At 36.3% G+C, this 26,553-nt stretch overlaps 1 protein-coding gene across 10 annotated transcripts in view; it reads right to left on the bottom strand.

The window, feature by feature from the left end:
- Positions 1 to 26,553, bottom strand: part of unc79 (UNC-79 domain-containing protein) — a 90,356-nt gene that overhangs the window by 60,401 nt on the left and 3,402 nt on the right. For 3 of the 10 annotated variants that reach the window (XR_010947874.1, XM_067758302.1, XM_067758308.1), the window contains exons 3-14: positions 25,479 to 25,598; positions 25,259 to 25,420; positions 25,012 to 25,182; positions 20,711 to 20,800; positions 20,441 to 20,626; positions 19,683 to 20,375; positions 17,537 to 17,625; positions 16,925 to 17,477; positions 16,557 to 16,840; positions 16,397 to 16,498; positions 13,499 to 13,643; positions 10,844 to 10,900 (exon numbers count right to left, since the gene is read on the bottom strand). Coding sequence is in view for 9 of the 10 variants with exons in the window: in XM_067758302.1 (XP_067614403.1) it covers positions 10,844 to 10,900; positions 13,499 to 13,643; positions 16,397 to 16,498; positions 16,557 to 16,840; positions 16,925 to 17,477; positions 17,537 to 17,625; positions 19,683 to 20,375; positions 20,441 to 20,626; positions 20,711 to 20,800; positions 25,012 to 25,182; positions 25,259 to 25,420; positions 25,479 to 25,598 (2,652 nt within the window). In the remaining variant the exon portion in view is untranslated. The remainder of the gene's footprint in view (positions 1 to 10,843; positions 10,901 to 13,498; positions 13,644 to 16,396; positions 16,499 to 16,556; positions 16,841 to 16,924; positions 17,478 to 17,536; positions 17,626 to 19,682; positions 20,376 to 20,440; positions 20,627 to 20,710; positions 20,801 to 25,011; positions 25,183 to 25,258; positions 25,421 to 25,478; positions 25,599 to 26,553) is intronic. The other 7 variants (XM_067758300.1, XM_067758304.1, XM_067758312.1 and 4 more) reach the window with 4 other exon arrangements.

The raw sequence follows: 26,553 nt of genomic DNA, 5'->3' as shown, positions 1-26,553 counted from the left end.
TGAATTGTAAATGTTTTATGTTTCTTAGATATAACTTTAAAAGGTCCTTCATAAGGTGATTCTAAATTAGATTTACGAAGAACTTTAACAAAAACATACTCACAATTTTCTAATTGTTTAGGAACGAAAACATTTTCTTTGTTATGATGAAAAACTTTAGAACGAACAAGTGAAAAATATTCTCTTATTTTATGAAGAGCGTCATTAGAAAAATCATGTTCTTTATTACTATTTGAAATAATTAATTCACCAGGTATTCTAAGTGTTTGGCCATAAACAAGTTCAGCAGATGAACATTTTAAATCTTCTTTAATAGAAGTTCGTAAACCAAGTAGAATGAATGGTAAAATGTCAGACCAATGAACCGAGTCGTTTGATGCTATAATTGCTGCTTTTAAAGTTCGATGAAATCTCTCTATCATGCCATTTGCTTGGGGATGGTAAGGAGATGTATGAATTTTATGAGAACCTAAAAGTTTAGTTAATTCTGTAAAAAATTTTGAGGTGAATTGTGAACCTTGATCTACTGTAATATTTAATGGTATACCAAATCGTGGTATATAATTTTGAATAAAAGTTTTTACTATAGTATTTGTTGAAATATCTTTAAGTGGATAAGCTTCAGGCCAACGTGAAAATCTGTCAATAATTGTTAAAACATAATAATTTCCATTTGAAATTGGAAGAGGTCCAACAATATCCATATGAATATGTTCAAAACGGCCTGATGGTATTTGAATTTTTTGGATAGGAGATTTAGTATGTCTTAAAATTTTGGATTTTTGACAATTGATGCAAGATGAAGTCCAATCGTTAATCTCTTTGCGCATGTTAGGCCAATAATATTTATTTTGAATTAATTTTCTAGTTGTTCTTATACTTGGATGAGATAATGAGTGAATTTTGTCAAATATAATTCTTCTCATAGAATTTGGAACATAAGGTCGAAAAGGTTGTACAGAAACATCACACCATATGTTTAAATTAATAATTGGAATATGAATTTCTTTTAAATTATTTTTAGAATTTGGATCAGAAATGGTTTTTTGTAAAAATGTATCAGTTTGCTGTACTTTATATAAAGTTTCTAAATTTATATCTTGAGTTGAAATTGCATTTATTTCTGGAATACGGGAAAGTGTGTCGGCAACTATGTTGTCTTTTCCACGTATATATTGAATATCATTTGTAAATTGAGCAATATATTCAAGATGACGTAGTTGACGAGGAGATCTATCTACTTTAGAATTTAGAACATGAATTAAAGGTTTATGATCAGTATAAATTGTAAAAGTTCTACCTTCAAGAAAATGTTTAAAATGTTTAATTGAATTATAAATTGCCAAAAGTTCACGATCAAATGTTGAATATTTAGTTTCTGTTGTAGTTAGTTTTCTTGAAAAATAAGCTAAGGGTTCTAGTATGTTATTGCTAGTTTGTTGAAGAACTGCTCCAATAGCAACATTTGATGCATCTACTGCTAATGATAAAGTACCATTTTTGTCGAAATGTGTAAGTAAAGTATTTTTAGCAAAAAGTTTTTTAACATTTTCGAAAGCTGTTGTGGTTTTATTTGTCCAATTTAATTGTTTGAGTTTGTTTTTAATTGCATGTGTTAACATTTCATGCAGAGGACTAAGTTCTGTTGCTAACATTTTAATATATCTGTGATAGTAATTTATCATACCTAAAAATTTTTGTAATTTATTTATAGAAATTGGTTTTTCAAAATTTGTTATGATTTCAATTCTATCTAAAGATGGTTTAATACCTTCGCCTGAAATTTCGTAACTTAAAAAATTTAATTTATTTACACCGAGAGTACATTTTGAAGGTTTGATATTTAAATTATATTCTTCAAGTCTTTTGAAAACTGATTTTAAATGATTTATATGTTGATCTTCATTATCACTGGCAATAAGAATGTCATCAATGTATGTAAATACAAAATCGAAATCAGAAAATACTTCATTAATAAAGCGTAGGAAAGTTTGAGCACTGTTTCGTAAACCGAAAGGCATTCTTACGAATTCAAACATTCCAAAAGGGGTAGTTATTGCAGTTTTATGAATGTCTTCTTCTGCCATTGGAATTTGGTGGTAAGCACGCACAAGATCAATTTTGGAAAAAAATTGTTTGTTTTTTAAATCAATTGTTAAATCGTGAATATGTGGTAAAGGATACCGATCTGGTGTAGTAATAAAATTAAGTCTTCGATAGTCTCCGCAAGGTCTCCAATCATTTGGTTCTTTTTTAGGAACGAGATGAAGTGGAGATGCAATAGGAGAATTTGAGGGTCTGCATATACCCGTTTTAACTAAAAATTCAAATTCAGCTTTAGCAATTTTAAGTTTGATTGGATCAAGACGTCTGGGTTTCGAAAATGGTAAAATACCTTTTGTTTCTATCCTGTGAACCGTATGGTGTTTAACTTTTTTAGTATAATCTGGTTCACAGGTAATAGATGGAAATTCATTAAGTAATTTTGAAAACTTATTTTCGACATTAGGAATTTTGAGTGAGAAAATATCAGAAAATCCAGAAGATCCAGTAGCTTTAATTTTTGTAGTAGAATCCATTATTTCTTTATTTTTAATATTGACAATAATTCCGAATTTTTCTAAAAAGTTTGCTCCTAAAATTGGTGTATCAATATTCGCAATAATGAATGGAAATTCAAAATCTCTTCTTAAACCTAAATCAATTTTAAGTAGTTTTGTACCGAAAGTTTCAATTGAAAAACCGTTTGCTGCAGTCAAAGTAAGATCCGAATTTCTTTTATAAATTTTAAATTTAGAAAAAGGAATAACTGATACAACTGCGCCGGTATCGATAAGAAAATTAAGTTTATTGAATTTATCAAATATGAATAGGCGACGAGTAGGTTTAATAATAGTTCCATTATCCGTCACCGTCATAATGGATCGTTTCAGTTTAAATTTTGTTCGTAATTTGAATTATGATTTTGATTAAAATTGCATGGGGGTATACATTTGAGAGCGTTATTCTTAAATTTTTTGTGATACCAACAAATAGTTGTTTGTGAATTAAAATTACGATTGTTTGAAAAATTTCTTGATCCTGAAAAATTTCGAGATTTAGATCTATTTCTATCTTTAGATCTTGAACGGATTTGTAATTGATTAATATCATTCGAAATTTTATTTAAATTTTGATAAATAGCCGTAGTTAATTCAGTTAAATTTTTAACGCATTGTTCTAAAATATTATTATTTATACTTGAGACTACAGGAGATTTGGAAGAATGAGGTTTATTGATTAAATCAAAAAGTTTGTCAGCTAAAATAATAATTTCATCTCTGGTTTGATTATTATTGGAAGTCAAATGAATTTGTATTTCTTGTGGTAATTTACGAATCCACAATTTAAAGAGTAATTCTTGGCTAACTATGGAGGCAGAACCTATAAGTGATTTCATAAATCTGAATAATTCAGATGGTGAACGATCACCAAGTTCAGTTTTTGAAAATAATTGTTCTAATCGTTTTTCTTCGCTAAGAGAAAATCTTTCACATAGAATTTTTTTGATTGTATCATATTTATTAAAAAGAGGAGGAGGGTTAATAACATCTAAAATTTTAGATATAGTATCTCGTTGAAGAGTAATTAGAATATTTTGAAATTTTAAATTATCATCATTGATATTGTTAATTTCAAATTGTCCTTCAACAAGTAAAAACCAGGCATCAGGAGAATCTTGCCAAAATTGTGGTAATTTAATAGATTTAGTAGAAGAAAAATTTGTAAAGTTATCTTGTCTTGAAGTATCTTGTGTTATATTAGAGATGATGTTTTGTGTTGTATTAATGTTAGAATTTTGAGTTGTATTGTGAGTCATGATGTTATTTGTATGGTTGATATTTTGATTTTCTGAATTTGTAAATTTACGAGTTCGTATTGGTGAACGTAGAACCATATGAAAAGAAATTTAAATGAAAAATTAGAAAATAAGAAAATATTTAAGATTTTTTTTTTGGAAAGGGAGTTAACAATTTAAATAAAATATTTAATTTTATATAAAAAATAAGTAAATTTAAATAACTATATTAAAATTGTTAAAATATAAAAATAATCTTAAAATAAATTTAAAAGTTTAAAAGGTTTAAAATTTTAATTTAAATTATAATTGGAAAATTTGTAATATGATATTAAAATAAAAATTATACTTACATAAAATTAAATTAGTAAAAAAATATTCAAATTAATAAGTATTTGATTGATGATTGTAGAGATTTTGAGGGAATAAATGGCGTTTTTTGGGCGTGATAACAATTAAATTCATTGTTGTTGCTGTTTATGCAATGGCTTTGTTGTTTTCTTTATGTCTTATACTTTAAATCCGTTCTTGTGTGTATTTTGCGTAAAATTGTTGTAATAGCTCTTGTTGTAGTGAACTTAACTATTGTTTTAAGCGTAGTATATTGTTTTTTAGAGTTCTTTATTAATTAACGATTCGTAGAAAAATTTTATTTTTATTTATGTTGCATAAAATTTATAGCATGTCTACTAGTAAATTTCTGCTATAAGTACTTTATGTTTTATTTGATTGTCCGCACTTATTTTTTGTTTTTGTTTCGTATATAGAATTTACAGCGACTGTTATATGCAATTTGCACAAAATATTGTTTATTAATTGAAGTATATTTAAGTTTCATTTTTTTTTTTAATCGATGTGCGATTTACAATTATGGTACTATGATTTAACTTTTCAATTTTTTTATTGTTTCTTTAAAAGTTTTAACAATTGGTTAAACTATTTTGTTCATCAAATCTGCTAAAATTTGATTTCCGTTTTCGGGTGTTTCCACACAGTCCATCTACGAATGTCTATGGACTTTCACTTATTTTCACAATAGTAAATGTTTTAAGCACTTTCAAAACGAAATATTTTTAAAGTTAATTATAGCTTCGTATTATAATCACTAAATTCATAATTTTTTGTTGATGGCGAATGTATTTCCAAATTGGATTTTAAGTAAACAAACTGATGGCTGTTCGTTTAGTCTGAGTCTGTTTCGCACAACTATTTAAATCGTTGTAAATATGACGGAGTAGTTACTTTAAAATTGCGAAATTTTTTGTTCAAAAATCATTTATCACAAGCACGAGGTATTATATATACAAGCACGGACAGATATAGATTTAGATAATAAATGCATTTTAATTAAAAATTAGCGAATGGAAATTTTCGTAATCATTACAGTCATTAATGAAATAAAATATTTGCGCAGGATCGTTGGTAGGATCGCCAATATATCAACATTCAAGTTGATATTTTAAAAAACTTTTATTTTTGTTTGTAATATCAAATTTATTTTTGTTTATTTTTGAGTTTAAATATTTTCAAACTAATTAGAATTTTCTTCTTTTGAAGTTATTCAAAATTTTAAGTTAACACGAAAACTCAATTAAAATTATTTTAAAAATTAAAGTAAAGAGTACAAAGTAGTTAACACTATACCCATATCGTACAAACAAATTCTAGAATCACCTCTGCTCCACCTTTATGGCGATATCTTGAAAAGGCGTCCACCTATAGAACTAAGGCCAACTCCCTTTTAAAATACTCATTAACACCTTTCATTTGATACCAATATCGTACAAACAAATTCTAGAGTCACCCCTGATCCATCTTTATGGCGATATCTTGAAAAGGCGTCCACCTATAGAACTAAGGTCCACTCCCTTTTAAAATACTCATTAGCACCTTTCATTTGATACCCATATCGTACAAAAAAATTCTAGAGTCACCCCTGGTCCACCTTTATGGCGATATCTTGAAAAGGCGTCCACCTATAGAACTAAGGCCCACTCCCTTTTAAATACTCATTAACACATTTCATTTGATACCCATATCGTACAAACAAATTCTAGAGTCACCCCTGGTCCACCTTTATGGCGATATCTTGAAAAGGCGTCCACCTATAGAACTAAGGCCCACTCCCTTTTAAAATACTCATTAACACCTTTCATTTGACACCCATATCGTGCAAAAAATTCTAGATTCACCCCTGGTCCATCTTTATGGAGATATCTCGAAAAGGCCTCCACCTATAGAACTAAGGCCCACTCCCTTTTAAGATGTTTGGCATCAACACCTTTCATTTGATACCCATTTCGTGCAAACAAATTCTAGAGTCACCCCTGGTCCACCTTTATGGAGATATCCCTAAATGGCGTCCACCTATAGAACTATGACCCACTCCCTCTTTAAATACCCTTTAATACCTTCCATTTGATACACATGCCATACAAACACATTCCAGGGTTACTTTAGGTTCATTTTCCTACATGGTGATTTTCCCTTATTTTGTCTCCATAGCTCTCAACTGAGTATGTAATGTTCGGTTACACCCGAACTTAGCCTTCCTTACTTGTTTTTATTTGCATAAGTCTGCAGAGTACTTGCATTGAAAAAATACGAAATATTTCGTAACGCAAAAAAAATATAAAATAAAAACATGCATTTTGTGGTAATTTATGTTATGTTTGCCATGTTAAGGTTTAGGAATATATTGACGAAGTTATCCGTTTAAGCTACTATTGCGCAACATTTATTTTCCTATTCAGCTTTCACTTATAACATTAAAAAGGGTATATAAAATAATCTCAAAATACAATACATAAATACGACCGAATTTTGAACATACCACAAAATCCCAGCCAAACATAGTCCGGACACAAAATCCCAAACCAAATATCTTTCATTATTCACCCTTCTCTACAGAGTTTTCGGGATTTTGTTTGGATATTGCCTTGTTGGGATTTTTTTATGTCTGTATTTTAGGCTGTCTGGAGTGTGGCTTGTCTGGATTTCTGAAAATTTTCGGAGCTCTGAAAGTCGGGGTTTAGTGGTGCAGCCCCATATATAAACTACTAATTCTATTGGAATTTCCCGTTTTTGAAGTAATTTCCCGTTTCCGCAATTCGGGCAAATCGTTCCGTGCAACCACCTTTTGCACACACACATTCTCTCCAAGGTAAGATTACAAGGTAAGATTCCATACCTGCCAGGAGCAAGAGAGTAAGGGGCAACTGCATAACACTGTAGGTCTCCTAGTGCATTAAGGATGATCCCCAAAATAGAAGTCAAGTGGAACTAGATTTGGCGAATGTAATTTTGGCAGTCCGTGAAACCTACTCGTATATTGATCATCCCCAGGAAGCCAGCATATTTTGCGATTCTACTTGAAAGGCTTTAAAGTTTAAACCTTAAACGATTGCTTAACAAGAGCGTGATGGTAATTCTGCTTTCAAATACATATGACATACGTTAAATGACAGGAAAGTGCAGACAATATGCTCGAAGCAAGCATAAAATTTTAAAGCAAAAATTACCTATTTCAAAATTTGGTTGAATACCGCTTTGTTTCGATTTTTTGCTAAAGCGGGTTTGAAAATAGCTATCTCTACGGCCAAGGCGAATTCAGTACCAGGTGTTGTTATCCCAACAGCTGATTGATTCTTCTTCACTCTTTTCCATACAACGCCTTGTACACCAATCATATATATTATTTCTAATTGCTGTTTTTATATACGGGTCCCTTTTTCGCTCTTATTTGAAACCCAAATTTTAAATAAAGTTTTGGTTGTAAAGATGGAGATTCGGGATATTAGCGAGCTTTGGGTAATTTTGGTCGTAGCGCTTTTGTTTGGCTATATTAAAATAATTTGTTAAAAAGAAACGATTGTGAGCACACAAAGAAATCTATTTGCACTATGGCACTATTGTGAATATTTGCACTGCATTACCGGCAGTGGCTACCATACCACCGCAAGCTGTAAGTTTAATTGATTGCCAGAACAGCTGATTTCTGTTGATATTTGATAAGATACTTTTATATTGGTTGCGCAAGATGCGCACGGGTCCGGCTCGTATGTCAGTTAATCGAAATCAATGAAAATTTTCTCTTCATTTGACATTCTTCTGCACGGCGAATAGATTGAATTCGCTTTGCCACCACCTGGTTTAGATTCGTCTTGCTCTACGGCACTGTCTGGCTTTTTCATCAAACATTTGATAACTTTGTGACCGTGAGTAGTGGATACTTGTCTTGAGTAAGTACAGAGTACCGATGTATAGAGAGGTTTGCCCTGTTGCAGTTATTTTACATAGACTGTACTTCAGATGCTGGTCGAATAGGATATTAGTTTTACTTTGCATCCAACAACTAAGCAGTTCGAGTATCTAAGCTGATATACTACATTATTTCAAAGGCTTCTTTGGATATGACTTTGTCTATTGGTACAAGAGAAACAATTTACTGTTCTGACTACCAGCTAACCAACTCTTTGGTCCTCGATCCCCGATCGTCGTGGAAAATCTCAAAACAAAACAAAATAAAAACAACAGCAGCATCTGATAAATCTATAATGTCTCCTTCGAGGCGGAATTTTAATATGATTATGTGTGATAAGTTATGTTTAGTTTACAAATAAAAAGGAATAAGCGTTTAGATATTCTTATGCATAATTTATATAAAATTTTGCACTGTGTTTAGTAAAAAGCCACGACTACGAAGAGAAAATGTATGTACGGTGTATTTTTTTTCACTTATGATCAATCAAGTCTCTTGTATGTCTGAAAATCTAATTTAACCCTCCTTTTTTCTAAGTGCATTTAACGATAATAGCAACGTCCTAATGCAAATTTTCATATACATATGTAAATGCGTTCAACGCAATCTTATCAACACGTATTTTTACGGAGAGCCGCAGATCGAGCGATACTAGCGCCATCTAAAATACAAAACATGGCAATCTTAAAGTTTTGCTACATGGAAAACATAAGAAGAACAATTCGACATTTGCTTTGGTTATGAATAGTTTCACACTTTGCAAGTTAAATTATTTTTCCCATTCTTTGGTTTTTTCCAACGATTTTCACAATTAAAAACTACATTTTAACAAGAGAATAGGAGACAAAATATGGTAGCAAGTATTATTCATGTATCATGAGAATGTTTATAACAGTGCTTCGCGAAATTTAGTATGTGAATGGGCAAGGCGAAATATGTTTCAAATGCTAACTCTGAAGTTCCTTTATGTTTACAAATGCAACATCTTGCGAAAAATCGTAAAATTTTCATAAAAATTAAGAAAACGCAAAAAATTACACACATATTCCAAAAGCAATAAGTCTCTTAGTCCAAACGCATCCAAAACAATAAATAAAATATACAAAACGTTAATAAAGTCACCAACTCAAATATTTTTAGGTTATGGATATGGCGAAAAACCAAAAACCAATTGGTTGGCTATGGTATGGCTAGGGCGTTATGGTATAGCACGATTGAACAATTACATTGATTTCCATAAGGTTGGTTGGATCAACTGTTTATATGGATATGGATACGTCAACTTTTCTAGGGCTTTAAGTTTAATGTATGTTTTACGTACAGTCTTGTCCCACAAAGTTTGTGGGAGGTAAAACGAAGCATATTTTTTTTTATATAAGGCACCCTTATTTGTACAGTCGAAGCCTTTTTCTAAACATTTGATGTAAATCCTCATTAAATGAGTTCATACAAGGCCAAGCGATTCTGTGCAAATGGACGTAAGGCGCTTAAAATAAAGGCCGAGCCACAATGGACTTTTCTATATAGAGACGTTCAACGCAATGTTATGTATGCCAGTAATATCGCCACAATCAAGCAAGATGTTGCGTTTGTAAATACAAAGGTACTTCAGACTTAGCAGTTGAAGTTTATTTCGCCTTGAACATTCACATACAAATTTTTGCGAAGAACTGTCATAAACATCATCACTATACAAGAAAATATACTTGCTAACATATTTTATATCCTATTCATTTGTTATAGTGCAGTTTTTAATTGTGAAAAATGTAAGAAAAGTACGAACGGGCGTGAAAAATAATTTCGTTTGAAAGCATCCTTAGCTAAAGCAAATGTCGAATTCTTCTTCTTATGCTTTGCTTGCAACAAAAATTGGAAGTTGGCTACTTTTTCATGTCAGATGGCGCGAGTATCGCTCGGTTTGCCGTTCTCCATAAAAATACGTGAAATCTACTCATCATGCTTAAGATTGAGATAAAGCATCTATTGAAAATACTGCTTATGTGACGGGACTTTAAGTAGTAATACATAGAACTGCAAAATCAGACATCGATTTTGACAGATGTGACAGCTGTGTATGGAACGTAAAGTGAAACAAAAAGTTGAACTACTTTTAAAATATGACGTGTTTATTTGCCAAACTCGAAATCTGGTCCCGTATTACGTGTTACGATCAGTGACTGAAAACCTTTATAAAAATTATAATTTGTTATGGATCTAACGAGTACTATTTGTCACTAGTTCAAATATGCCATTAATCCGGTCCACCATTTCAGAGCTATTGTGATTTAAAAAATGAGTTTCGATCACGGATCGGAACACGTAATACGGACCCTAAATTGGAAAGTGCTATGCGAATAGGCCTAAAGTGTTGCTATGGAAAAGAAATGCGCTGGAATGTGCTGGTTGTAGGATAAAAGACAGTGTTGCGAAAAATTGTTTATAGCATTCTAACTTTAATTCTCAAATGATTCAGAAACATAGTGTAGTGGGTTGTTAACTTGTAACATGTAACTATTAAAAGTCTTTTGTTGAAATAACAGCATTATTTCAAAAATTCAAAAATGTTTTTCAAAAAAAATAATATATTTTTGTTGTTTTTTTTTTAAATTTGTTGTATTGCTAAAATCAAACAGAATATTTTTTGTAATGAAGTAGTATATAGTATGTTTCATAGAGTATAGAGTAATAAAAGAACGCATAGTATAGAAACACGTGAATGTGTGTTGAATGCTGGGATGCTTCACCTGCCATAATTATAATTTTCCCATCGTCTGAAAAGAACTGATCTAGCTTTAAGATGTCTTTCGGATTTAGTTAAGCAAAAGTGTATGTTAAAGAAGTAGTTAATATTGTTTAAATTGTTGCAAAATGTTGTGATTATTGTAAAAGTAATAAATAGTAGTTAATAATAATAGTAAATAGTAGTAGTAGTAGTAGTAGTAAATAGTAGTAGAAGTAGTAGTATAAAAGGTAGTTTTAGAGGTATCAAAATTATACGCAGTGTTGAGTTAACGTAGTATGTATTTAGATATTACGAGTTGAGAATACAGAGTGTAAAAGTACAGTGTTTTGATAAAGAGAGAGATAGAAAGATAGAGATATGGAGTGAGACAGATTTACAAGATACTGAATAATAAAGTGAGGAAAAAGATTAAAAATTTTAAAAACTTCTGTGAGGATAAAGTTTCTGTATAATAAAATTATTATAATTTGCACATATTACTTTATTTTAATTATTTTGATTAATGATGTTTTAAAAATTATTTAAAAAATTTGCTTGAGATTTAAAATTACGAATTTTAGCGAATTGTTAGTTGTATTGTTATAGAATTGTATTTGGACCCCGTTTTTCAGTACAAATTCAACTCAGTTTGTCAGTTAAACTAAGCTTAAAATCATTATGCAGTTTTTCAGTCAACTTTAACTGAAGTTAACACGTTCGCCACTCAGCGTCACATATATGTGACGTGGGATGTTTCAAAAAAACTATTGTCACATATATGTGTCGTAAAATTACTAAAATGTATTGAGCTGTTATTTCATGAATGTTTGTAGGAAGTAATTTTCTTGCATGTTATAGTATCTGGCAGGGTGTCAGATACACCCGAAGTCTGCGGTTTGTGTCAATTTGTTTAATTTCTTGTATTTAGTTGAAACACGCTACCTTTAATAAACCGACTTTTTCAAAAATATATGTATGTCGCTGCCTGGCCATTAGTCTTATGTGAAATGAAAAAAAAATAGCGACATCTGCCTATCAAAGCTCATATTTAGAAAATTTTCAGGAACCCTACTTCTGAAGTCTCTCCATTATTCGGAGCGTTCTCCTAAGTATTGAGCATGATACGGATCCAGAAAGCTCAACGGATGATGGCTTAAGTATTCTTTGCCCAGTTCACAAGAAGGGAGATACTGAAAACTGCTCCAACTATCGCAGAATCAGCCTTCTTACTCTTGCTTATAAGGTCCTGTCAAGCGTATTGTGCGAAAGGTTACCCACTGAAGAATTGTTATGACATTCATTTGAGAACTATAAATTTCTCAAAATCTCTTCGAGGTTGGAAAATGATCTTGTAGATCGAGAACTATACATTTTACAAAATTTTTGAAAGGGTGGATAGTGATTGGGAAATGATGTTCGTTATTAACTTGAGAACTATCAGGTTGAGAATAATTAGAGAACGATTTCTGATATCAACTTAAGAGCTACATATATGTATATTCCTCGAAGGCGACATCTGTCTATCAAAGTTCATATGTACAAAAATTTCAGAAATTTTGCTTGTGAAGTCTCTCAATTATTCGGAGCGTTCTCGTAAGTATTGAGCGTGATACGGAGCCAGAAAGCTTACCGGATGATGGCTTAAGTGTTCTTTGCCCAGTTCACAAGAAGGGAGATACTGAAAACTGGACAAGCGTATTGTGCGAAAGGTTATCAACTGGAAAAATAAGATGGATATTCCTTTGAGAATTATAAATTTTTCAAAATCAAAGATTAAATCGAGAACTATAAATTTTACAACAAAGGTTGGATAGTGATTTGGGAATGATGTTGGACAACAACTTGATAACTACATATATGTATATTCACGTAGGCTTTGGGAATATTTTCCCGATTTTTGTTGGGTTAAAAAAACCCAGCTGTTGCTGCATCTACAAATTATCTAGATAACAAAAAACAACTGTTGCAGCACAAACAACAATGACGGCCATAAACTGTGGCTGAAAAACTGCTTTGTAGTTTAACTGAAGTTTAAATTTGATAAAAGTTTAAGCTAAGCTTAACCAACTATTGGGAAAACCGGGCCTTAGTGAAATATAAAAAAAAAAATGGCATAAAAAACTCTTTTTTTAAATTTGCGTGATAACTTTAAATGTGAAGTTTAAAATTTTTGTTTGAGTTTAAAAAGGTGATAAGATTTTAATTAAAATTTTATTTAGTTTTCTTTAGTACTTATTTTTAGAACACTTTAGTTTAGTTAGTTTGTTTATAATGTTACCCACACAAATCATCAGCGGTGAGTAGTTTTTAGGGTAAAAGTTATCTAATTTCGTACAAATATTACGTAAACAGTTAGGTACAATACTACTTTTAGTGGTGTAAGTCTTAATTTTTTTCCAAAAGTAGGCACATCGATATTTATGAAGGTACTTGTATATTATTTTATGGTCTTCAAAATTACAGTGGGCTATTTGAATTTACTTGGGTTTGAAATTTTTTATAATACGACTGTAAATACGGACAACATCTACTTCAGCAGATTTACTTTTTAGAGTCAAAGAAATTTCCACTGTTTGTTAAATTGGGAAGGTAAGGGGGTGAATATGTGTGTAAGAAGTCCATTTGTCTATACATAAATATATTCTATAAATATAAGAAATTATTTGAATTCGATTACCTGCAAATCCGCCTAGTGGACCCAATGGTATGGGCAATGGCGCCATCGAGAGTGATACATCACGATCGCGTGATTTTTCTTTGTCGCTTTCTGGTGGGCTTTTACGTGAAGATTTTTCTTCTTCAATGATATCTTCGATTGGTACCTGGCGGTTGGAGAAAGTGGCGAAATTTATTGGTAAGAGTCCCTCACTACGGTAGGCAGCATGTTGATGGGGTAAGCGCAAGAGGAGCTCCATGACGCCCGACTATGTGAGTAAGCGGTAAGGTTGTTGCGTCTTCGTCGCACCGCTTCAGAAGACGTCTCTGACCAAGAACTGCCAATGATGGTTTGCATTGAGACGGAATATTCGGATGTGTTTGAATGGAGTCTTCCTAATACTGTACCGTCCCGCGAAATAACGGAGCGAAACCACAAAGAGGGGCGTTTTTATAGCGAACGGTTAGGTTCCCAATATTTAACGGTCTAGCCGTTGAGCCCGTTCTGAGGAACATGCGGTCGTACCACACAGATGATAAACTCTAAAACTCTTAAAGACGATCAGACTGAGGCGCGACAGAAAATGGAGACGGAAAGGAAGGGTGAAGTGAGTGAGCATGGTGAGGGAGCGGTCTTTGAGCGCGAACAAAGAAATTGAATTGAAAAATGAACAAGACAGAGAGTGAAAGAAAGCTCTCTCACAATACCGGAAGTAGAGGCAGTGACGACTAAGGGCACTAAATTTGCTTTTAAAAGACGGGATGGGGAAAAGTATCAAGTTCACGACAGTGACGCCAGCTATCCCCCGATAAGACTAAAACACCTAAACCTGTACGGATGCGAAAGAGGGGCTCCCTACGAGACACTATGTACCTCAAAAGCTGCAAAGCAAAAAAGGGGTGAAATAATAGTGGTGTGGAGAAGCAGCTACGGAGAGACGGAGAAAAAGCTCGGAGTCGACACAGCCGACAGGAAAGCGCACCCTTGGCATGCGTTCGTGAGAAGATTGCAGGAGGTCGAAGGCAGTTCGAAGACAAAAACGTATCCACTTGACCAACACTAAGGAGGCATACAAGGGTGGTAATGCACAAAGAGTTGTTATATGTAAATAATAGAGAGAGCAAGTGCAGTGTATAATAACAACCAAAGGGTGCTTACATAAACACATCGCTTTTTATGGAGAGGCCAAAGAGAGGTAAAGATGTGAATCCGACTGTCCACGAGAGGATGAATGACGTGGCAAAGCACTCCCTGACGGGCGCTAATTGATCATGGCAGTCCTCCACTACACTAAGGCAAAGGCTGCTCTTTTTGCAAGGCACTTTGCGTACATCGGCTTACAAAGGAGGCCAGCACTACTTTCTCCAAATAACTAAAAAAGCAGCGGGAGTAGCAAAGAGCTTGGGAAGACGAGAACTATTTATCTGCGCCTAGAAGCAAGTGAAGGCAGAGGGGGAGGTCGAGAGCCAGACAAAAAGTCCAATGATGCTGCGGAACCTTCAAGTAAACTGACATGTAAAATGGCGTCGTCCTTGCAACTCGTGAAGACGATGCCTCCGAAGCGGTGCTTATGAAAAGGTAATACCAATACTCACATATGCCATTATCCTGGCATCCTGCTACATGGCTTATATGTTGGGGGCCCAATAGGAAAAGTTCAAGGGACGGATCAGCATTCACCCAAGTATGCTCATCAGAGCGCTTGGGGAGGTGGCGATACAGTCGATATAAGCGAGTTCTTTTTTGGTTATATACTTCAAATTAAGTTGAGCTCACATCATGTAATGCTCATGATATGACACTGAGTGCTGAGCATGATTTGTCAAGGTATTATTGGAGACTTCTTGATTGGCTATCATTTTTCAATCGTGAATATATCAGACTATACATATCATTTAGGACACTAAATGAAGTCAATGGCTTTGTAAACTCTAAGGCAACGTTCTGAGCTTTAAGAAATTTAAACTTGGAAACTTGGTTAACCTAAGGAGGTTCTTATTGTAGAAGAGTTGGAGGATTCCTTAATAGTAACTAATAAATGCTCTTGAATGAGGTCCAGGGGAAGGACAGATCCATCATTGTGGAGTAAGAAGCAGTGTTTTCTGAAATGGAAGGGTAGCGACATTTTACAGGGAAAAGGAATGCCCACTGCTGAGAGAGTCTCATGCCCCAGCGGCCTTGAATTTACCCGCGGTAGGTATGCCTGTCGTAAGAGGCGACTAAACACAAACGACTAACAAATTGATTCAAGGGGTAGTGTAGCGCAACCTTTTCAGGGGGTTGCCAGAGCAATATATAGCTTCTCCAGCCCAATGACAACCTCACATACTCGTGGCGAATCCTGTTTCTTTAACAGCCGAAGCTCTGGCGACCCCAAGTCCCTTATGGATCTAAGGATCTAATCGTTCCCGAGATAGTCGGGCTAGTACCTTAATAGTGCTCGTTACCGGGAAGTACCGGATCTGCATCCGGCAAAGGACCACCAATATCGATAACACTCCCCAAGGCCTTCGGGGAGTGTCTTTATCACTACAACAACAACAACAGAGTCTCATGGAAATAGTTCCAATGAAGTAATTCTGGAAAACCCTATTGCAGGGTAAAAAAGTCCAGGAAACGATAAGGTGAGATAACGGGATGTGGCTTAGTTGATGTAAAGAATCTCTCGAGGCACGCACATTAAAAAGGAAGACGATAGACACTGATTTGCACTTAAAAAGGTAGCAAGCCCTTTCAAGATATCAAATATTCTTCGAGTTCACAAGTTCTCTTCTCCCAAATAAATCTAAGAGCTGTGTTTCGTTCTACTGATCGGTGACCGCTTCCATTACTCCATATTCTATCTTCAAGGAGCCGAAGATTTGTTAATTCCAATATTTTTGGTGGATATCATCTATTAATATATTTACTCCTACTTACATCTGGTGGCCGTATTGGGTTAAGCGGTGCCATGAATTGTACCAACTTAGTAGCGAGTTGATGCCACATAATCGAGGCTTCACAATAAGCACACTCAGCCACCTATAAAGAGGGACGCAAAATTAGTAATATTAATAAATTATAATTGAAAAAAATCTACCTCCGTAGTTACCTTCAATGAACACACATGACTACTCAAACCCACACGTGCCGCGGTCACCATGCACTTAATCAAACGCGACACATTCTCACAGACGCTGGTATGTATACCCATATGCTGTTCGACATCTTGCAACTCCATTTGCTTTAACAATATATCCAACATGAGAATACAACAAGTAAGATTATGTTCAGCATCTGTAGAGAATTCTGTATGACGATTCGTGGGAGCTTCATCATCCGAAATGGCAGATGTGTTGCCGGAGTCGTCCTCTACAACAGGGGCTGAAAAATAATGAAAATATAAAATTTTATACTGAATGTTACTTTACTACTAGAACGGGGACTGAAAAATATCGACCAACTTACAAATAGAGCTACGCCTTAGTTGATTCCCCATTTCGCTCTTTGGTTCCTTACAGGGTGTTCTTGGACTCTTCGCTTGTCCTTCCTTCTCGCGCATCAATTCATGTTGCACGCCATATTTCATGATGCGTACACCATCGCCGAACATAGCAAATAATTGTACGAGTGGTATGAGAATACCCAATTTGGTGAGTATTTGCAACCAATGTAAAGCTTGCTGTTGCACCTCAGCTGTAGTTTTTTCGAAGCGTATGGCCACAAAGTTATACATCGTTTTAGCATCGAAACCGAGCGGTGACATTTCGGGATCGAGTATTTTGCTGAGTACAATTTTCAGCTCATTCAATTCTTTTTCACTTACATCGTTGGTAATTGCCTCCATCCAATGTGGCATAACATAATCCCAAATTTCGGAAGTAATAACTTCGTAGGGCACTAAACAGATGAGACGTTGTAAGCCTTCTTTAAGGTGACTGGTACGTGAAGCTAATGTTTCCCAGTGTCCGCCAACACGCGCATACTCTGGTGGATGTGGCAGCAGACAGGAGGTGAAGACCTGTAGAAAGCGGAAATGGTGAATGTGTACAGGAATATGACTGAGTAGTTGAGACTTACCTTGTAATGTATGCGACAAATCTCTTTTAGCCAATTGCAGACATGCTCAACTTTAAGCTTTTCGATGGTGCTCTCTATTTGACTGGCGACTGCAAGTGAAGTTTGTCAGTTAGAAACTAAATAAAAAAGTCTGTGCTCCGGTGGGATCAGGACGTAGTAGGGAATCAAAGGTAGCCACATTTCGAAAGTGAATTGCAACTCCCAGTTTACAAAATTTTCATAGACCCAATGAAAAATTATGTAAAGAACACCTAATACTAAGAGCCTCTTTAGTGAGATATGATGCCATTCATCTTTTGAAGGACCGGTCTCTGGGCTTCGTTAGCTCTTCTGTACCAGTAGCGTGCTAAGGATTTTTGTTGTCAATATATTGCCGGAATGTATCGCCTGCCAGGAGGACTCCGTGGAGTAAGAGGTGAATTTTCGTCCCCCTATGGAGAAAGGTGAACTGCCTCACTAAGCGAAAGGCCCACAAATAACCACACTCGCTAGGTTAGATTTTGGTAGTGTTCGTACAGCGTAGAAGATAGGCACACTTAGATTAATTGGCCAATTGTAGTACCATTGATTCCTATTTTCGTTCGCCGCTCTGCTGAACAGTCGATGAGGAATCTTTTCAGACATTCCATACATGCGTTGACCAAAGAAAGGGTTTCTGTTAAGGAAGTGTCGGCCTCCCATTCGTGCCTTCTACTACAAAAGTTATTTGTTTGCTACTCCCATCAGGTCATTTGCCGTAGACCAAGGTTTTCAAAAACTGGGCGAAAAAATTACTTCCAGGCGACATTTAGGCTATGGACCCATTGTGATAGCCTAACACGGCCTTCACCCAGTCGTACCAGCTACCGTGGATTGAATCACTTTGCGAATCCAATGAATTTAGTTATTGCCATCTTTTAGAGTCTGGATACCTCCTTAAGATCATTGAAAAACGGTAGACCGGAAGTAAGTTCGTAGCTAACTGCCATTCATTAAGTTCCGAACATCGGCCACCCGATTCTTCACAGCTTCCACCTCCACAGTACTTCTGCAGTAGCGACAGTAATCGTTGAACCTATGCTCATCCTAGCGGCCAGAGTGCTTATCACACAGTGCCCAGTGAGAACCCTTACTAGGAACGTCGGCTCCGACATCTTTATTGTCAAAGGCGTATGTATAGGTGTGTGCGGTGTCATACGAAGGCAAGCCAGACATAGTCCGAAGAGATATCCTCTGTTTGCAATGGCAGTGCTGGCAGGAAGCTAAAAAGGGGTCATTGGTATATACCGAAACATTTTCTAGAAAAATGTGAGAAGCCGACTCGACTCTTAGCCGACTCTTAACCGACTCAGCAGCTCAACAGTTGCCTTCAACATCCCCGTATCTCGGTAAAGCTGATACTGATCGACTAGGGCAACTCATATAGAGGCTTGCGGAATTCAGGAATTAATTTCGTGCTGCAGAAACATGAGACGATTTTTAGGCACAGGCACTAAAATAGTGACTGGTTCGTACAATGCTAACATTTCCACTGAAAGATGAAAATAAATTTGCTCCCACCTCCCCATCAACCTTAGAGGCAATCAGACCTAAGCCAGTACTTGCCTGAAGCAAGAGGAGGATATACGTCCTTCACTGGTTCACCTTGCTAGGCCGACAACGAAGCAATCTCTAGGTGTATCCCTTTGATCTTAAACTTCTGTGGTGCATAGCTAAACTAATTTATTAAGCCAAGTATTTCTGCACTGCAGGTCTGCGGTCGCTGCTTTTCTATCAGTTTATATCGAACTTTAAGAGGTAACCGTTGAGCGTGACGATAGTCTTATGTTGAGGGGTGGTTATTGTAAGGTAGAGAGTTAATTTAATTTTATTCAATAATGTCAGTTTTTATGGGAATAAGATAGATGGATGGGCAGACGGACAAACGTTAAGAAAGAAGATCAGATAGATAAACAGCAAAGGTAATGGTCGAACGAAAGGAGGAACGGGCGTAAGTATAAATGGAAGACATGCGGGGATAACTAAACTTATTTTTACTCGGTCATATTTTCATATCTCTCAAAACCCCGAATGCCGAGACTAGCTTTATAAAAGAAAACTAAGCCAAGAGTCTAAGCACAACTCGAATTAAAAGAAGTCTAACCTAAGTATTATGGATTTTACTCACCATCATATGAGCACGCCGTCACATGAAACCAATGAAACAACATGCTCAATATGCGTCCCAACACTTCGACTGGCATTTCAGGAGTTGGTGTACAACGGCCCACCAACAACCATATGCCGTAGCGTCCCAACATTTGACGCTGTTCCAGCGATATAGTATCTGGTGTGCCATTGTCACCATTCTTTTTCGAATCTGCGCCATCCTTGCCAGGCTCAAAGTTCAAAGGTTTTGCCTCACGTAGCAAACTAATCACCGACTCTACCATATGCATCTGTATCTCAGGATCCATTTGCCAAATAATTTGTAGACTGCGATGTACCACATGATCACCACCGCGACGCGAGTTATGACGATTGCTATGACACTGAGCGCAATAACGTATGGGATGATTTCCATTATAGCTGGCACACTCGGTAGAAAAACAAATCGAGAACGCCGCCTTATCCGAAGAGCGACAGTTTTTATTCTCACATACCATGGAAACTTGTTGCATGGGATGAAGAATGTCGCCGAATGCAAGGTTAGCATGTTTACGATGAATTTCATTTGCACATTCGATGCATAGATAGAGTGGTGGTGGACTGTCGGGTGCATAGCTGATGCTGATGCTGTGGTCAAAGCAAACTTTGGCCGCTTCTGCATTGCCAGCGTTCGGGCATTGTTCGCATTGACATACAAAGGGCACCAAGTCGTCTGAAATGCGAAAAAGAGAATGTATGTATATAAAAAAGAGAACATTTTTGTGCATTTGGACTTACTTGTCAGTTTTGATAGCAATACTTTACGATCAAACAGATTGGGATCGAAAGCAGGCCAATAGTAAAATAGTAGTTTGGCCGAAGAGGAGCGTGACATAGAAGTGCCATAAGCGATGACGCAGAGTATATCCTTGACAACATTGTGTTTAAGTGTCATGAGACATTCTAATAGTTGACAGTGATGTGCTGTAATGAGAAGGGATTAGAATATTAGAATCAGAAAGAGAAAAATATTCATATATAAAAAAGAACAAGCATCAAAGTACTTACCGGGATTATGAGAATATTGTAGAACCATCATAATGACCGAAGATACTGCCTGACATGCCTGACATTCTTGCTCATCTGGGCTGCGACGGGCTGGGAATTAAAAAATGTTCATATACGACTTTTCAATTACTTATAAGCTATTATTGGCGCCCGATTGGTTGACCTGTGTGCCACAAAGGTTTTGAGAAGGTATTGATTCTCGACTTCAAATTTAACTGGAAAAGGAACGTTGAGTTTAGATCAAAGAAAGCTCTGGCAGCATACTAAACCTGCATTAGAGCTTTCGGGAGGAACTGGAAACTGTCACCGCATATCATCCACAGCATGTACAACACAGGCATTCGACTGATGCACACAAAGGAAGCTCTTGTTTGGTGGAAGGCGCTGGACAAAAAAAGCAATCAACATCGGGTTGGGAAGGTGCAAAGGTTAGCATGCCTTTGAATGTCAGTCGCAATGAGCAGCGCACTTCGGGAAGGGTTTAATGTAATTTAACTTGATGCTTCTACAAGTATTCGTTCAGGGACTGGCCGCGAAAGGTATTAACTACTTTATATTCTTTACTTTAATTTTTAAAATAATTTTAATTGAGTTTTCGTGTTAACTTAAAATTTTGAATTACTTCAAAAAAAGAAAATTCTAATTAGTTGGAAAATATCTAAACTCAAAAATAAACAAAAATAAATTTTTATATTTCAAACCAAAAATAAACGATTTTTTTAAAATATCAACTTGAATGTTGATATATTGGTACGAGTAAGAGAATCCAACATGTGGAATTCAATATGACGTGGTAAGAGGAAGATTAAACGGAATCATAACTGACCTAACATCGGCAACCGACCATGTCACGGCGGTTGTTTCCTTCCAGCTGCACAGCCCCCAAGGGAAGAATGCGAGGAAGGTCTAGTCAGTGATAAGGGCATTACAATCTACACAGATGGCTTGAAAATGTAAAAGGAAGTTGGAGCTGGAATGTACTCGAAGCATCTGCAGATAAATCAATCGCAACGACTTCCTTTCATGCAGTGGCTTTCAGGCGTAATTCTATGCCACAGAGAGATTAGTCAGACTGCTCCAGGACAGTATGTCCGTAAACATACCAATGTTAAAGGCATTTGAATTCAACGTGCTAGCGTCGGATTTCGTGTCAGAGGTGGCGAGCCTCGCTGGCGTCCATGAGACATATCAATGTTTCCCTTTGCTGAAATGGACATATGCGAGGCGGACAGCTCCGTACGACCACATCTGGGTTATCTCTTGAGGAAAATCGAGAAATATGAGATTAGGTCAACGGTATTGCTGTGAACTAACCAAGGTCTCGAGGCTATAACCATTTTTGGAGAGGAAAGGAACTATTTTCCTGCTCAAGCTAAACAAATCTGCACCGATGCTCTTCAGGTGGCGCATAGCAACAAGCCCCCTCTGCTGATAACGTCAGGGTAAGGAAGAAGAAGAGTCCATTCATAACTTTGTCTGTCGATGTTCAGAAAAGAAGATTTCTGGGCGCACGGTTTTCGACATTCTGGTAGAGGTGAAGAAGGTGAATCTTTAGCACGTTGAGTTCATCAGAGAAAGCAAGTGGCTCGGGACCCGGCACTCACTGTGGGTACTCACAATTGACAAAAATGTCTTTGAGTGGAAGAATGGAAATGTACCATGCACGCCCTTTTAACTTACATTCCAGACTCGCATATATTATGAAAAGCTTTCCGAAACTGGATCGGAAAAGTAAGATCTGGTAAGGGGAATTACACGAAGAAGAAGCCTTCAGCTTTGCATTTTATCTTTGGCAATTTAAAGACTTATTGATTAGGTATTGAATCTTTGTCCTAGATGGCATGATCATATTAAGACGGGAATTCAAGGAACAACTCGGGAACTTGGAGGAAGTGTTCTAAGATAAGTTGGTGCTGGACTAGGACTTAAGTTCGTTTGTTTAATTGATGAAGTTCACGTAGGCTGTGCACATATTACTGCCGATTTGAACCCAATTTTGAAAGCGTGACCGATTGTCTTCATGATATTATGAGAAAAAAGCATCTGAATATAAGAACGATCATAAAGTGGCTATCTAAACCTTAAAGGAGCGGTTGACAACCGCGTGAGCATGCTATAAGAGGTGTTTTGTTACAGGAGGTCGATGGACTGAAATGGATTGTTGCCATTCTGCTAATGAAAAATCATCGGATGAATGGTACTTGGAGCAATTAAGGAAGTTCCAGCAAGAAGATGGGATCTGACATATGTGATGAAGAGGTTCAAATGATACGATCGACTAACTTTAGTGCAGATGTCAGCACAAGATCCGTTATGTTAGGAACAGTGGAACAGTTTTCAACTTTACAACTGGCATCCGAATATGGGGGGAAGGGTGAGAGTGGCCAATTTGTGAGTAAACTGATATTTGCACACGTTGCAGAAAATGAAACAGAGATTATATTTGGTTAGTCGACGTCATTCGATCACAAAGTGGAAACCCAACACCGACATCTGCCTTCAAGCAAAAGTACCTGAGTCCCTGATTCATGAGTAGATTTAATAATACAACTCAGGCGAACTACTGTTCGATTGCCCACTAACAAACACAGGAACAAATATATATCAGTAGTTACGGATTATTTCAGCAAATGGTGTAGCAAAATCCAAATCTAGAAGCGGAATCCAAAGCTTATGTTCTTATAATTAGTGGTGTTCCTACAAATAAACAAAACATTAAGAATTCGATAAACTCGAACAGCTGTATTGCATCCTCTTCCCGTTAGTATAGGATAGCTATGCAATGCTCAGATTATTGTTCAGCTCTATTCATGAAAGGTGTGAGGTATTTGGCATAGCCGAAAAAAGTCCCGTCTTTACTTATTTTTTTTACAAGATAGACATCTAGCAAACTTTTAAAAAGCAAGTTTAGTTCGTATTTGCCATACAATTTTTAGCTGGTTCTTGCATGGGTGGCTTCGCTATATGATTAATTCTAACCAATAGGTGTCGCAAGTGCCGGTAAGGAATAGTATATAGAGTAGTTAGCAGAATATTAAGGAGAAAGCGGGAGTAACTGAATAAGATAAAACGAGAGCAAATGGCAAGGCTGCGAGTTTTTTGGTTTTTACAGAAACTTACTGTGCAACTGCTTTTAAACCCATCTTTGGAGAGCCTATTGGAATTGAACGTTATTAAACTTGAGGAGCTTTTCAAATATAAAAACTCAACGGAAAGATATAGTCGAACTGAGTTTCCATACAGGCTTTATATTATTTGTCTTTCTTTTTATATCATTGCATAATCCATATCGAAACGACGCATCAGCGTTCATTGGATGAAGTAAAGACCGGCCTCTTCAAATAACCAAACATCCAATGCGTACTTGTGTTGTAGATATTGGTATTGTGGCAAATGTTAGCATCACTATGCTGTTAATAAATAATCACAGCAACAAAAACAGCAAGCAGCCACACTTACGTACATGTACACATTAAAGCAAGCAACCATACTTATGTAAAAGGTAACAAAGAATATTACATACACATAACCAGCAGCTTGAAGCAGACAGATTATTTCACATACATACCGGCAACTAAGAGCAGAAGTTGTTACTCACACATGCAAACGTATATGGCTAGAAGAAAAACATAAACTACAGATATACATGTATATAGCTAAATAACCAAGAATGATATACAATTGTTCTAGATGACATGTTTGTGAAACGTCTAGATTAGGGCGGGTCGATTTGTGGGGAGGCAAAAAAATCGCCCATTACTCTGTGAAAATCATATTCTAGGGATCAAAATAAGAAACTTTGCCGAAGAAACCATAACTCTAAAACGAATTCTGATGTCCCCCCCCCCCCCCCCCCCAAGATAGGGGTATATTTTGAAAAATCCCACTTTGACCCATTTAGAGTGCTCCAATCGAGTCCAAATGTATGCCGACACCCACTAACTTTGGAGGACCGACCAACCGATGCCAGTGGCACACCCCCTGGAACCCCCTGGGGGTTCACCATACAAACATTTCAAAAAATTGGCGGTTTTGCACTTTATATGCACTTTACCCCCAGGGGGTCTAAAGTTTTTGCATAGATTGCTGGCCAGGCTGACGTCTGAGTAGTGTATTTGAACGAGCAGAAAGCTGTTGCTTAGAACTGAATGTGCTCAACTTCTTTGATTCGTTCGTTTTTGATGGAGTATAGAGATAGAGAGAGGGAGTGAGGGAGACTGACTCTAAATGGGAAGGGGACATTTTTAATAAAGGCCGCATCTCTGACGTCTGTTGTTAGTATCTAAAACTCACATACTTACTTATAGTAAATGGTAAAATATAATAGCAGAGTGCATTGACGATGTCTTGATGTAGAGCTGGTGGTAATACAGACATAGTAGAGCTAACTAGATAGGGTAAATTATCAATTAAGTCTTTATCAAGAAAAGGTAGTATGCAGCATAGACACTGCAGTAGAGCCTTTCCAAACACTGTAATGAAAGAAATCATACATAAGTCGCAAATCAATCTAAAAATATTAAGATTAGATTGTATCTCCTCACTTACCGATTTGACCATATTGTATACATGGCGCAACATCTATAAGCATTGTTAGGGCATTATAGAGATTACCATATTCGAGATTTGGATAGGCTGACATGCGTGTAGGATCCTCGGTAGGATCGCGTATAAGTTCGTGTGGTGAGGTGCGTACATCTTTAAGGACAGCTGAAAAATAGGATGAATATAAACAAAAATTTCCAGATTTCTTCCCTTATTAACTTACTTAGTAGGGTTTGAGAAAAGTATTTGATATTGTTAGCAATATCTACGCCAGAGGGCGCGGGTTGGGTATTTTGTAGCAGGCGTACATGTGAATCATGAAGGCAACGCAATTTTGCTTGAACTGTAAGATATAGAAAGAATTGCAAATTTTAAAATGATAGTAAATTAACAAGAATGAGGATAATCAATCGCTGTTTATTGGGAAATTTAAGATATGCTGTCTTAATGCCAATAATATCATCCACAGTGTAATATACTTTACTCGTCAACACCCCTTCGTTAGTCAATAGTTTGTGCAAATATATTCAGGGATAACTGCGGTTAAGTTATAAGACGGCGAAGTTAAAGGCGGCCGCCGTGCTGTGGTGGTAGCGTGCTGCGCCTATCGCACCGAAGATCCGGGATTCACGCCCTGGGCAAACCAACATCAAAGTTTTAGAAACAAGTTTTTCAATTAGAAAAAAGGTTGCACCTCGGCAGTGATTTGGCAAGCGCTCCGAGTGCATTTCTGTCATGAAAAGCTTTTCAGTGATAACTCATCTACCTTGCAGATGCCGTTGGAGACATCGATTTTCCTGAACAGCCTACGTGTTGGTTTCATGGCCTATATCACGTTAGCTTGTTCTGCGAACCGAGATCGCAGCCAGTGCTTGCATGTATTCAGAGGAGGATCCATCTAGCCAACAGTTGTGATTGTTTGCGAGCTGGTGCCTTCCCTTGCTGGCTCATTCCCAGACCCAACTGTGGCCTGGGTTCTTTAATGTCACTACTGACCCTGTATCACTACATTGCAGGGATTTTATGGCACCTTGGCTGTCGGAAAAAAAAGGAAACACAGTTATTCAACGGCAGGTTAATTAGATAGAGAGCAGCTTCCCAGATAGCTATAAGCTCAGCTTGAAAAACACTGCAGTGGTCTGGTAAGCATCAGAGGTCTGCTTTGAGTACTAATAAAATTAGTGCACCCCTTCAAAAAACGCGAGTACTCCATAAATAGTGTAAGGAATACTCCTTTAGGAGTATAGGAGTGTTCCAAAACTAATCTGTATTCATACAAAAAATGTGCTCCAATTAAC

This window comes from Eurosta solidaginis, chromosome 1 (genome assembly GCF_040869045.1).
Source record: "Eurosta solidaginis isolate ZX-2024a chromosome 1, ASM4086904v1, whole genome shotgun sequence".
Classification (NCBI taxonomy): Eukaryota; Metazoa; Arthropoda; class Insecta; order Diptera; family Tephritidae; genus Eurosta; species Eurosta solidaginis.
The sequence above is the reverse complement of the archived record's forward strand: the minus strand, read 5'-3'. Positions and strand labels throughout refer to the sequence as shown.